Here is a 15,000-nt window from a genome sequence, read left to right on the forward strand (position 1 = left end):
GTCTCTGTTATTCTCTCTTTGTCTCTTTCTCTAGTCAGAGCACGATGCCTCCAGAGAATACCCAGGTTATTCTGGTGCGCAATATATACCGTTATTATTTCATCTTCTTTTCCATGCAATAAATGTACGAAATTAAATTGGTTACAGCCAATGATGTTATGCAGTAATTTTTTTTTTGTTTTTTAATACTTACTGCGGAGTTGATCGTTGCTCTTTGTTTTTGCTTTGATTTTTCTTTCTTTTTTTTTTCGTTATTTTCCCCAGTACGGCTCTGACAGGCAATCGCGTCTCCTGAATATCTAAATCTACTGAACAAACAGACCAATGCCTATTTCGTCTCTTAATGTGGTAGCGTTGTTATTTGATCAATATTTCATTTTTTATCTTTTTACTTGCTACGATCGATGGACCAAGACCATGGTAGGTTGCCGCCTTGAATTGTTTTACTCAAACACATCGGCACCAGTACTTCATTATTTCAAGTAACCGTTCACAACCGATGTCTTTGTGAATGGGAGGAGTACATACGATTTCATTGCTAAATTTTATGTGCAATAAATTGGTTAAGCTTCTATATATACTTCTATAATTTTAACAAATTTTAATATAATTTCTTACAATATTTAATTGTAAAAATATAATAGGACTTCTTTTAATATCAAACAGCTATAATGGTCCAGGAGAGTAGAATAGGTATCAAAAGGGGCCAAATATATAAAAGTCTCCTATTAATTCTATGGGATTCTTATTGCCGAACCACCGTTTTAAGGAGAAGCAAGTCCGAAACATTTAAACAAACTCAAGCTCACTCTCTCTCTCTCTCTCTCTCTCTCTCTCTCTCTCACACACACACACACACACACACACACACATACACACACACACACACACACACACACACACACACACACACACACACACACACACACACACACACACTTGCATATTTATTATCAAATCAATTCAGAAATGTTTCATTCGGAGTATAGTGTGGAAAATCTATTTACGTAATCAGTTTTACACGATAATTTTTGCAAATTTGTTTCTTATTTTGCGCATAATCGGTGATAAAGGTGATTTACTTAAATGTCTGTAAATCTTCACAGAGGATAAGTCTGCATTGCTGACCATTTCATGGGCAGTCTGTTAAGATTGTATTGAACTTATTTAAAGCTTTTGTTTGGCCGTTCAGTGTTTCATGGATTTACTAAAGTACGTCCGACAAAATGAATAGCGGCATTTCTTCCGACTCTAAGTTCTAATTAAAAATTCCGCTGGGGTCGATTTGGCTTTTCATCTCACCGAGGTTGATAAATTAAGTACCAGTCGAATCCTGGTGTCTTTGTAATCTGCTAGCCACCTACCGCAATGTTTCGGATCTTGTACCTATAGTAGAAAGAGTTATTGCAACGCTAGGTATATCAACGAGGAGAAGTGGACAACTTCACGCACGCACTTCTTCAAACTTTGAAAATTACAAACTTTTGAAAATTCCACGGAATGGGTTTCCGTGTTTCTTTACCCAATCCTGGTATCCCTTGAGTCAATTGTGAATATCGTCTCAAAAATTTCCCCAGTTGTGGTTATTAGAAAAGAAGTAGCATTGCACACGTTCCTGCAAGGACTGAGAACAAACATTTCTCTGCAACCCAACTGCCCCTGCTCTTGTCCAAATACTTCAGGATAGTGGATAGTGGTTTCGTGCGGCAGTAAATTTTCTGAAAGGCCGATGAAAATTTTGTTACAGAAAGTTTCCTTGTTCTACTCTTCATTTCTTGTATATAGTTGCCATAACAAGAATAACACAGCTTCCAATGATTTGAAGAACGTTTAGAGATATTAGAAATGCACTATTTAAGCCTCGGCATTGTGTCCTACTTCTGAAGCATAAAAATTATGTATTTTCCATTTCGACACGGGTCTTTTTTACAACCAATCTTGTTCACGTCTTCACACAACGTTCTTTTGACGAAGAAACATATCAGTAGTGGCATTGTCGTCATCATCATTAACATCATCACCATCATTATCATCGTCGTCATCATCATCATCGTCATCGTCGTCATTATCATCGTCGTCATCATCATCAGCAGCAGCATCATCGTTTTATTGTTATTGTCGCTGCTACTATTTTCCGATTCATTATTACAATTTCAGGCTGGCAAGGCGTACTTCATAACGCTTTTGGTTCTCGGATTTTTCTATCTGTGTCAATTTGATTTTGATTCATAGAACTCTAAGATATTGTTTCAATATTTTTAACCCAAATTATCTGAATAATTTTTCCAAACTTCGTTTGATTTTTGTGTTTATTTTTATCTGACATACAGCACAACAAGTCGAGGATAATACTCCCCGCCAGCATAAACAAAGACAGTGTGCGGAAAATATAAAATCAGAAGCTAAATGGACAGCAATATTGCACAACAAGGTATTAACATTTTGAAAAGAAATATGTTTGTGCTATTTTAGAGCAAATGTCAGCGCTTTTGTCAAGTGGCTTAACTATTACCACAGCTACTCGGCAAAAGCAACAACAACGCATGGCTCTGAGAACACAGCTTTCCAAATATCTCGTCAGAAAATGTTTTTCTTATACACGTTCTTCACAGAGAAACAAGGGTGACAGCGTGTATCACGTTGAACTCTCTATAGCGTTGCCCGAATGGTTTGAGAGGGAAAACATGGTTCATATGACATATGTTACGTCGCGGTGTATTGGGGATGTTTTTATATGCCCCCTAATGACGAGTTAAAATGGGCTCTGGCTGATGTATGAGAAATATCACGGTCCTCTGGAAAGTCTGAGAGAGGAAAAGGAGGAATGAGAGAAAGAGAGAGAGAGAGAGAGAGAGAGAGAGAGAGAGAGATTAATGATGGATAGTAACTTGTTCTGAAACAGGAACGAATGATGGAGGTTACTGCATCGAAATTCAAAAGTTCAGAAATCAGTTTTTCGTCTACCGAACATTCCCTGTCTAGCCAAAATTATTATTATTATTATCATTATTATTATTATTATTATTATTATTATTATTATTATTATTATTATTATTATTATTATTATTATTATTTTACTTCTCAGAGCTCTCGATTTCATTTTCTCTGGCTACTTCCATATGAGCGGCCAAAAACCCTTTATCAGGGATCATGCGGGGGCTTATTCCACAATATTTAACATCTAATTACCAGCCTCAAAATCCTCGCTGATCTCAATTAGGCGTTTTTTTTGTGAGCATGTTCTACACTCATGCAGATTCCAATTTCTGAAACGAATTTCTCAAACCAGATTCTAAATGCTCTCAATGCTCCTACAACTACTGAGATGTCGGTTACTTTCGGCATTGCCCACATTCGTGTAATATCGTTTTTTAGCGGTTTGTACTTCTCAATATTGAACTATTCTTTATCATTTATTCCGACATCCCTAGTCATGGCGATATATATGATCATAGTTTCATTCATTATTGTTTTTTAACAACAACAATGTCTGGCCTCTGACATTAATCGCTAAATTACACCAGATTTTAAAATTGAAAAGATCTTACAATTATTAATTTCGGTGCCACCCTCTGCTTTACACTTGCACCATTTAAATGCCTTAACTATGCACACACTCAGGCACATCAACATTTTCTGCAAAAATGCAGAAATAAATGCTTATTGAATTATCGTATTGCAGAATATGTGTACGACACTATTTTTGATTGAAAAAACTTAACTAGTAGAACCTACGTCTTCCAAGTTATGCTCAGTTGAAGAATTCAATTTACTATTGTAAACGAACGAAACACTTGTCAACATTATAGTGACAGCTCATATAATATTTAGAGCAGCAATCATTTATTATTTTTTTTTTTGTCTACAGAGCCGTTCCCACGCAGGTGATTTTAGCAGCCATGTGTATGTGTAGCTTTGCTAAAACAACTGTGGGAAGCTTATTATACAATACATTGCTATGGCCTTCTGACATCCACCTCTGAAGTATATTCCATGCAATTTGCGCAGTTCTCAAAGTAATGTCAGTTAAAATATGGAAAATATAGAATTATCTCAATCACAAGATGAATATGCAGTATAAAATACATTTTCAGTAATAAAACCAGAGTGGATAGTTCGATATATCTCGCCAGCCTTTAAGAGGTTGAAATGAACTATATCGACTGTTAACACCTGGTATCTACATCCAACGTTAGCACCAGATATTGAGACCTTCATCTTACACTTGACTTGCAGGAAACGAATATTTACACCACAAAGTATATATCGTAACCTATATTTTAGGTACTTTACTGAAGACCTTTTCACCTACCTTGCCAACTCTACCCCATTCTCGATTTATTTATAGTTATCATAGAATAGTCCAAACTCCATGTTGGAAACTTGAACTTGCCACTCTAAGAATCAAGAACAATACACAGATCAAGCGAGTCACCCACATACAGAAGGAACACATAAGCTGAGTCATGTTTAAAAGCACTCATGACTCGCTTACCATACGTTCTAGTGAAACTAGAGTCAGCCAAAGGTGATTTCACATATTTTCTGCGTTAGACAGCCGGGCTACATAAAGAAAAAAGTGTGATTAACAATTTACTCTTTCAAAAGACAGGAACTGTTACACGGTATTTCATTAATCTACTGGGACACATCAAACACTGTAAATAAGAAATGTAATAGTTTTAATTGTCTCATAAACAAATGGTGGCCTGTAAACTGCAGACACATTTTTGATAACTTTTGGACAGTTTTTGTGCGAAAGTAATAAAATAAGCGCAATTACTTATATTTATGCTCAAATATTTTGAAGACAAACGAATAAGATGAGGCAAAATTTACTATGGAATACGGTAACTTTAGATTTCTTATCTCTTTTCTATTTAGTGGAATAATATATCATTTGTTATTTACTTTTTACTGTTATTTATGACAAAAACGTATACTGCATATGAGAAGTAACTATATTTCCAGTTAGTATTAATGAAATTTAATACGAGGTTTGCCTAGGCATACAGGAATGTATATACATGCACTTCCGATTATTCTAATATTCAAAGTTTAAACATAATGAAAACCACACTATTATTCTTTAAAACATGTAAGCATCCTTTTTTATATTAATCAATTCACCTACTTATCGATTCAACTGAAACATCAGTGACACTCCGTGAATATTATATATATTTACTAGAGTGAAAGCGTGACGTGACGTGAGGTTGGCACTCTGTCGCGTACGACGACGGGGGTTCAATTTGTTCCGATCAACGGAACAGCCTGCTCGTGAAATTAACTTGCAAGTGGCTGAGCACTCCACAGACACGTGTACCCTTAGCGTAGTTCTCGGGGATATTCAGCGTGACACAGTGTGACAAGGCTGACCCCTTTGAATTACAGGCACAACAGAAACAGGAAGTAAGAGTGAGAGAATACAGCTGGGTTCGCCACCATCCCCTGCCGGAGCCTCGTGGAGTTTTAGGTGTTTTCGCTCAAGAAACACTCACAACGTCCGGTCTGGGAATCGAAACCGTGATCCTATGACCGCGCGTCTGCTGCCCTAACCACTGGGTTATTGCGCCTCCAAACTAGAGTGACAGCATGGAGATGTGAAAAGGCAGAAACGACAGTAATCATTGTCTCCCTTGGATGTTCCAGTAAGGCATAAAAGCTATCAAAACTGGCCGGGAAATTATGATAAATTTTTCGAAAAGTCCCAAATAGAGATCGCTGAAAATAAAATCATATTCATGGTTTTCTATTCCATTACAATAATAAACATTTTAGTTTTTCTGAAACTATAGTATCAAATGAGAATGTGTATAAGATATCAATGAATGATTTTGCTGGGAAATGCAAAAAAAAAAAAAAGAGAAAATAAAAGTCATTTTCAAAACAGTCAATATTTTTGTAGTTCAAAAATTGCGTTTTGTGACATAAAATGTCCTGTAGAATTAGCAAGAGCTAATAATCAGTAACTTCAACTGATAAATATTGTTAAACACACCTCTGCCAATGCAATTCGCATAAGCAATTCACTTTAAATGCAACGAACAACCAGCCGTGAGACTGTTCTTAGCAGATCCCCAAATAGGGTTCATGAATATACTTGTCAGGAAAAACAGAAGAGCCATATTATACAGAAACAGTTGCCTTATATTTTAAATGTTTCTCTTACTTAATAAAAAAAAACTGTGATTTTTCCATAATATTCTATGAAAGTATAATGCAATGCATATCAACACAACTTCCAGTTTTCTTATTCATGAAAAAAAAATTAGAAATGAGTTTATCATGTAAAGTTTTCTGAACGAATTGAATTTCCGATATTAAAATCTCAAGACATTGTTCAAATATTTTCGGGTTTTATTCAACGGAAACTAAGTAAAAAAAAAAAATTTCAAAATAATTAAAAAAAAAAAATCTATCATTACAAATATAAAAATAAATTTACAGACTTGGGAATCAGTATGAGTTGTTTACTAACATGCATGGACGTATTTCTTGAATTTTTTGTTTTCTTTTCTAATTCATAATGATAAATTACCTAATAAACATATAAACCTCTGTGTGTGTGCGTGAGCGTGGATACATATGTACACGTACATATATATGTACGTATGCGTAACTATGTAGTGCGTATATCTATCTATCTCTCTCTCTCTCTCTCTCTCTATATATATATATATATATATATATATATATATATATATATATATATATATATATATATATGTATACATATATATGTACATATATATACATATATATATATATATATATATATATATATATATATATATATATATATATATATATATATATGTACATATATATATATGTATGTATATATCTGTATATATGTGCACGCACTCATACAGACACAGGCATAGACACTCACATACATATAACATGTCTACACTTTAATATTGAATTTTCAAATATAAAAGAGCAATGCAATGTAAAATGGAATGCTACCGAAATATTTTAGTAGGAAAGCTGTCGTTTTTTTTGGCATAGGGTCAAAAGTTCATTGAGACATAACTGTGAGGGAATAAAGAAGAATGACAAAAATTACTACATTCCAATGTGACCCCTAACATATAAGAAAGTGTTTAGGAAGACTATATTATCTATCAAAGGAATATATCTCGTACGTTTACGCTTTCAAAACTGTAATGCTTCTAGCGATACAGTAAATCCAAGTGTGGATATTGTTTAACTCTAAATTGATTGAAACGTTATCTTAGTTGTCAAACGAAGGTTATATGAACTGGATTGAAAAGATATAAGAATTTGGAAGAAATGAATTTTTCACCGGAAATGATGGAATATCGCAGCATGAAACTGATAGTGTAGTTCATAATAAATGTAGATTATTATTTTTCGTTTTTTTCTTTTTTTTTCTTTTTTTCAAAAATTGACACACTAAGGAATGCATGGCTATGTAGTTTTGAACGAAGAGGACTATATATATAAAAAAAAAGTGAGTTTTGTAATATGTCGATCATCCTGAATAACGATAATCTCTAAAAGCGGCAATAAAAATTTATTTTTCAACAATTTCAATACCTTATTCAATGAAGTAGGTTCTGTGAAATACGGTATTTCACTACCAAATCTGAGATTGATACAGATAGTGTTTAATTTAAACATTTATACGCTCGATGAAGAAAACAACCAGGCTAATATAATACTTGTGGGAGTCATGGATGTGATAGAGAATCTGAATAATGGAGAAAATATAGGTGGGCTGTCGTTCTTCTGTTAAGAAGCTATGATATAAGCTATATTACAAACGCGCGTGTCGTTATTTTAGCGACAACGCGAGAAAACCAAACAATTTTGATTTGGAGATTACAACGTTTTATTCAGTGAAACGGGTGAGCTATTATAAAAATGGCCAAGCAAGTTTGTTTCACTAGCTTATGTATGTGAGAAATGCTCCAATATACCATTTACCTGAGCTTTTAGGAAGTTTATCAACTTATCAAACTTATATTACTGCGGGGATTTTGTCAGTGTATATGAAATATTGTGTGCTTCAAGAACGATGTATTTAGTTTGCCAATGTGTAAGACTAGAGTGAGGACGAGTATATATATTTGAGTGATTGAAACACATCTAAATAAGAATGTAATGAAAAGAATGCGGAACATTGGTAATTAGTGTACATTTGTTCGGATATGGTACACATGCCCAAAATCTGGGATTGTGTACCATATACGTAATTTGTTTCTGTGAGAGGTCTGTCCGTACAAGTTGTATTTTTGCTCTCTAACAAACAACGTCGAATCTCAGAAAAGTGGCAGGCACATTATCCAGAGACGAACAACTTAACAGTCACGATCAAATTATTTTATCATTAACTATAATATCATTGGCTTCACCTAGATTCTCAGTCGGGAACATATTGATGTCGCTATATGAGATGTTGTCAGAAGAACAGGTAGCATGGAAGATATGACTGTCTTCTTTGAGGAGAGAAAAATTTTGAATGTGAAAAACTATATGTTTGCTTGTAACAGTCCAAAATTGTTTCCATTTTCTTTAACATGATGTACGCCAATAGATCGATGGTTGCAAACTCATATCAATCGCACATACTGTTTGTAGCACAAAGTTACCATCTGCACTGCAGTCAGTCCTATAATTGTTGCAATCCAATCAAGTCAGTTATTTTGTATAATTTTATTAAACCTTATATGGCTGCGTCTATCAAAGAATGCGATTCAAAAAACATACCTGAAATAATTCACTTCTTTCTTCATCCATTCAATTAGGGACGATGATAATTGGTTTGGGTGAATCACTAGAGTTAACCGTTTCACAGCCACAGTCCAAGAGTCCCATTGACCAACGAAGGTATCAGCAAAAATACCACCACCCAGTCTGAAACATATGACAATCGGAATTAAACAAATTAGTTGTAAATATGTTTTCTTATGGGACGATAAGTCATTATCATATTATAAACATAAATTGAGTTTCTGGTTTACTTAAAACTTTGTTTATATATTCCAAATGGCGTTCTTCTCTAAGAAACCCTTCTTGACTCAGTAGAGTGGTAAATATCTAAAGAGATGTTGGCAATTTGGATATCATTATACCCAGCACAACGCTAAAATCTAGGAGTGGGGAGAGAGAGAGAAAGAGTGAGAAAGAAACAGAGACATAGAAGACATAAAAATCATGGTATTTGCGTAAACCTGAATTTCAATCATTGTCTTGACTGCAGGAAATAATTTGGGTTATAAATATTACTTATTGGCAATGATTGAATATAAACGACCCATAATTCAGCTGCTTCACTGATACCATACCCGCACAACATACTTCAATGCCACAGCTGAAGTAAAGGTAGATGAACGTTTAGCAGATGTTGGATTCCAATTCTGCGAGTTAGGAACCAATGTGGCAGTAAAGTGCTGGCCACTTCTGTACGTAAATTAAATATAAACACTTAATTTAAGTTTTAAATTATTACCGTGCTTAAATCGTAAACCAATTTCACATACATATATTGATGATCGTGTATGGTTTCTGAAGGAAATAATGAGTAAAGCGGTTGCCATAGAACACAATCTTCCTCATATGTCATCGCATTATCTTATTTGTGTGAAAAGCCATGAGATAAATTTCTAAAGAGCAAGCACTTCACCCATAGCAACTCTGGGAATATATAGCTCACTGTTTTCTTCGGTTGAAGCAATATATATTTAATACATTTATTGTATGATTTATTTACTGAAAGATTTGTAGACAGATATGGTCATTGTTTATTAGAATTCAAATGATTTACAGTCAATAATGGAGACTTTGTGATTACGCAGTGTAACTTAAGATAACCGTCTTTAGTGAGTCGTTTCTCTTTCCAAACTATAATGATGATATCTGTTGAAGTGCTTATTGCAAGGAAAAGATGTCATTCTACAATGCCTTCTTTATCTGACTGTGTTATCACTTCATATAACCACATAAATAAAATTACTTGGAGGTGAATAAACGATATTATGGATTTCGCTTGAACCAGAAACCAGACACCGCTGTTCTGTAAAACGGGATTTATAGGATATTTAAACGTTTTGCCTTCCAGCAAACAAGGAAAGTAAACTGACACTAAAAGAAATCACTTATTCTACATATTTTAACGACTTCCGTAACGAAGGACGTAATTATAAAGGTGATATTATATATGAAAGCAATATTAATACGATCACATAATATTAACACTAAAATGAACTTCTCTTCTCTGTGTTGTATAACTGAGAGCTATTTACGTCATTTCAAACGCAAGAATACGATTCACAATTAGAGAGATGCATCTCCTTCCTAAATATTAAAAGCTCAAAGTATTGAAAAGCGACAATTGAATAACGACAATGCGGTGGAGATGACGCTGACGTATACACAGTATAAATTCGCATTATAGTTCAAGCCTAGTTTGCTACAAATATATATTTCAGATTAATTTTTTGAAATACGTATATTATATTTCGGATAACGGAAATGTATTGAAACGGGAGAGTGTATTAAAGCATATTTCATTAGTTAATCAATTGATATATATCAAGCAAATATGGATTCGGTTAAATCTTTTGGTTGCTCACATGACACTAGAGACAAGTCTTTCACTTTTAAAAGACCAGTGATGTCCAGTAAAAGCAATCTTCATTAGTTGTTACAATATGTATAGAGTTATTACAAAAACTGAATTGTCTGCTTATTGAATTAGCATGTCATTGGTTTAATATCTAAAGGACACGAGTATCCCTAACGTAATACATAAATTCAGTTTGACAAAGTGTATGGCAAAGCTCGTGCATTGAATTACAGATACAATAACCACGATGATCTGCCACAAAGTTTCAGTCTAGTCACAATGCCTGGATTTACGCGAAGCAAGAATATACTAAAATACTACAATAAGAGAACTACAGCAGGAAATCGGGATTGTAAAGCGAATATTTTAATCATTCAGCCTAACTGCGCTTCTCTCGAAATTAATTTCTATCAGTATAAGACAGCAATATCCGACAGCCGTGGGCTGTGAAGCATATAGAATAGACTATCCATTAAAAAAAGACGAGTAAATATTTGTGTTTGATCCGAGTTTCAAGCCAGTGAGAAAACATTTCGTATCTTTCCCGTTGCAAATTAGATTAGTACTGATTCATAACTAGAGCCAGGACAATTATACGTAGTGGCGAGCTTTAATCCGTTACAACCGATTTTAAAGATCAAAGAGATGACTGAAACCGACACCCGTTGAATTTAAAATTAGTAAGCTGAATGATTACTGAACTCGAAAACACGTAATACCATTCTATTACATCAGCTCTATATGACATGTTATATCATTCACTATATTGTTTCTCCATTTATAGACTTACTTTATCTTAGCGATATAAAACATCATCTAAATAGTATAGAATTAATCAGTAGGTGATCCTTCCCGAGCCAACTTTCCGAGTGAGTCATATTTTCATACAAGATGGTTTCCCAGATTCAGTGATATATATATATATATATATATATATATATATATATATATATATATATATATATATATATATATATATATATATATATATATATATATATATATATATATACAGAGAGATAGATAGATAGATAGATAGATAGATAGATAGATAGATAGATAGACAGATAGATATACATATATACATCACCACCACCACATAAACTAGTGGTCTGTTCTTCGCAGCTTTACATTTTATTATCAGGTGACTTAACTGGAGCGATGTGAGATGAAGTGCTTCGCACAAAAGCTACGCACATCGCTTGGTCAAGTAATCGACGCCACAATCTTACGATCATGACTGTAATACACAAACCCTTAAGTCAGGCGCCTCCACAAAGTGTCTGCCATACTTCTGGGATAGGGACTTGGAAATGTAGACTGTGGATAATATATATATATATATATATATATATATATATATATATATATATATATATATATACACTCAATATTTTAGATTTATATAATTTTATGTGATGTAGACTTAATAGCCGTTGTTGCTCAAATATATACCACTGACCACTCGGAGTTGTTTAACTTAACACATTTTCGCATTGAGCAAACTGTCAATGCCATAGATATGTTTTCATTTTTCGCACAATTATTTGCCCGTATCCTTCTTTTGAGAGAAAAGTGGGATAAACGCTGTATTAATGGTGCTTTTTGAAGCAGATCACGTGCCTAAATTTTCTCGTCGCATCCATAAGGATTTAAACTGTGTTTTCCTTAATGGTATGTCAAATTTCAAGGATTTTTGATTCGAGAAACTATTCCTCTTCTTACTTCAAACCAGTCCCAGTTGCCACCAAACGATTATCTTAACTTCTATGCAAGGGAAAGTGGTATCAATACAGCGAGAACTTATCTGATTTGGCAAATACTTCGTCTTTGTTTCTTAAACGCATGCCAATGACCACACTAAGTCATTTCGCTTAACTCATTCTCTTTATGTATGTATACGCACACACACACACACACGCACGCACGCACACACACACACACACACACACATACACACACACATACATACATACACACAAACATATATTTACATATATTGAAAACACAAAAGGGTGGTTAAAGTATACGCGAACTCTTTTGTTCCAAATCCTATTAAGTTAAATAGGGTCTCTAAATTATATTACGCCTTTCACCAGTAAAATCAAATCATACTACATTCACAGGTTCCGTAAGTCTTTTATATTCATCTCCATAATTCGCAGCGGCCATCAATGTCACTTTACAGAAATTTGCACATACTCTTTCAGATCTATTCCTCATTAAACATTTTTTTTTTGCTTCTACTGCTGCATTTTCCTTCCAAGTGTCTTCGTTTAACTCTTATTCTGTTCCTTTTCTTTCGCTTTCATTTCCTGTTCGTTTCCTTTTTCCTTTTTTTTTTTTTTTCATTAGAGAGAAAATCCACTCCCGTGCAGTAATATGCTTGTTGAAGAGAGACTTGGGAGTCATCCTACAGTAGTCGTAAATGTGAGAAATGCGTGTCGATGGTGAGCTGCCTAGCATTCCACCTCGTCGATAAAATGATCTGTCATAAACACACACACACAAAGACACATATATGCACATACACACATAAGCACACACTCCTACATATGTACCTGCCCTGCTGCTGTTAAATAAATTCATGGAACTCAATCTACCATTGCTTGACTTGGAATGACTAGTGGAGTGGTTTCAGTTTGTCTTTGACAAGCAGGTACGCTTTGAACTCAGAACACAGAGACTCGGAATATATACCGTAATGCATGTCTGCCCACGTGTCAACGATTCTGTCACTCTCTAACTTGCAGAGCAACGTGAATGCTTTGCTCAAGGACACAAACTTGTGCTGCTCCGTCCGGGAATGAAATCCAAAATCTAGGAATCGTGTATTCAAAACTCTAAGCACTAAACCACACACACATATACACACAAACACCGATGTGTGTGTGTGTGTGTGTGTGTGTGTGTGTGTGTGTGTGTGTATGTGTGTATGTGTGTGTCTGCGTGCATAACTATGTATATATACATGCATATATTTCCTCCACAGTACCCCCAGAAGATACCATTCACGCAAAGAAGTTATATTACAACCAGAAAAAATGTAATACCTTTCAACATGCGCTGCAGAATTGATATTAAGGCAATTAACACTCTAGTTTGCATTCGTAAAGTAGATACGATCTCTCGTCCTAACTACAAATATAATTGCATTTTTATGAACATACGGTTAAACTCTCAGACTCTACAACACCTAATCTTTCTGACGTTATACTATTCTCCAATGTCTCTAAATTGAACCCGTGAGACAACAACAATGCACAAAGTCAATATCTCAAAGTCGAAGATCTACCCTACAGATGAAATGGGTAAGGGCCTATAATATTGCTGTCAAATTTTTGCACATGGCCGGCAAATATTATAATAGGATTAAGTCGGTTTTGTAGACGCCAATGCTCAGAAGAAACTTATTTTATCAACCTGGAAATGAAGAAAGGCGAAGTTGACTCTGGCGGAATCTGAAGTCAGATCGTAAAATCACAAGAAATCCCGCTAAGCATTTTAGCCGGCGCTGTAACGTCTTATGATATTTGTTTCAAGTCTTGGCACACGGCCAGCAATTTCGAACAAAAGCATAAGTCTGCTCTAATCTCTCATCACCTGTACACATCCTCCATTAAACCACCCCTCTAAAGATCTTTTCCTTGCAAGTTACTTGGTTACCCCACCAGTGTTGGTGCCAAGTTAAATGCACCCACTCCAATCTATAAAATGGTTGGCGTTAAAAAGGGCAGCCGTAAGACCTTGCGAAAACAGACAGACTTCCAACTTGCCCACTCCTGAAAAAGCATCGAACCCACGCTAGAGTGGATAACGGACGTGAAATGATGATGATGATGACGATGATATATATATATCATTAATACAACTACACTAAGCTGAAGAATATAAGATATAGTAATATAAACGTCCTAAATTCAGTGGCGGCGTTAATGAAGATGTTACGCGTTAATTTGATGTGTTAAAGTAATCTTTACTAATGTATATCGAATTATACATAAATATATACAAGATTTACACAGATATAAGAGTTAGAACTTGTGACCGGCCCGCTCACCTTTTTCTTTGGAAATTTTTACCAGTCGAACTAAAAAATTTCCCCAACCCTGGTCTAAAGCGACCTATAAAGATTGAAAGATTTGAACTTTTTGTTGCCCATTTGCTTTCGTTGAAGACAAGTCTGCTAGCATGATCTTGATAATAGTAGTTGCAGAAACCCAACGGATATGTTTATCCATCGCGTTGATGTGGAATATCTTTCCATAATACAATTACATTCATCATAAAATTTGCTAACAAGTATATGTAGACATTATGTAGCTAAAATTGTTGTAATTACGACTTATAATTGGCTATTCAAAATATACGATGAATATTATCCAGCCAAGTGGAATCAATAA

The 15,000-nt window shown here is 34.6% G+C and overlaps 1 protein-coding gene across 2 annotated transcripts in view; it reads right to left on the bottom strand.

Annotated features, from left to right (window-relative positions):
• Positions 1-15,000, bottom strand: part of LOC106875323 (uncharacterized) — a 200,649-nt gene that overhangs the window by 45,854 nt on the left and 139,795 nt on the right. For both annotated transcript variants that reach the window (XM_089360840.1, XM_089360841.1), the window contains one exon: positions 8,740-8,886. In XM_089360840.1, coding sequence (XP_089216966.1) covers positions 8,740-8,886 — 147 coding nt within the window. The remainder of the gene's footprint in view (positions 1-8,739; positions 8,887-15,000) is intronic.

The sequence above is a fragment of the Octopus bimaculoides genome, chromosome 12 (genome assembly GCF_046866305.1).
Source record: "Octopus bimaculoides isolate indiv1 chromosome 12, ASM4686630v1, whole genome shotgun sequence".
NCBI classification, from domain to species: Eukaryota; Metazoa; Mollusca; class Cephalopoda; order Octopoda; family Octopodidae; genus Octopus; species Octopus bimaculoides.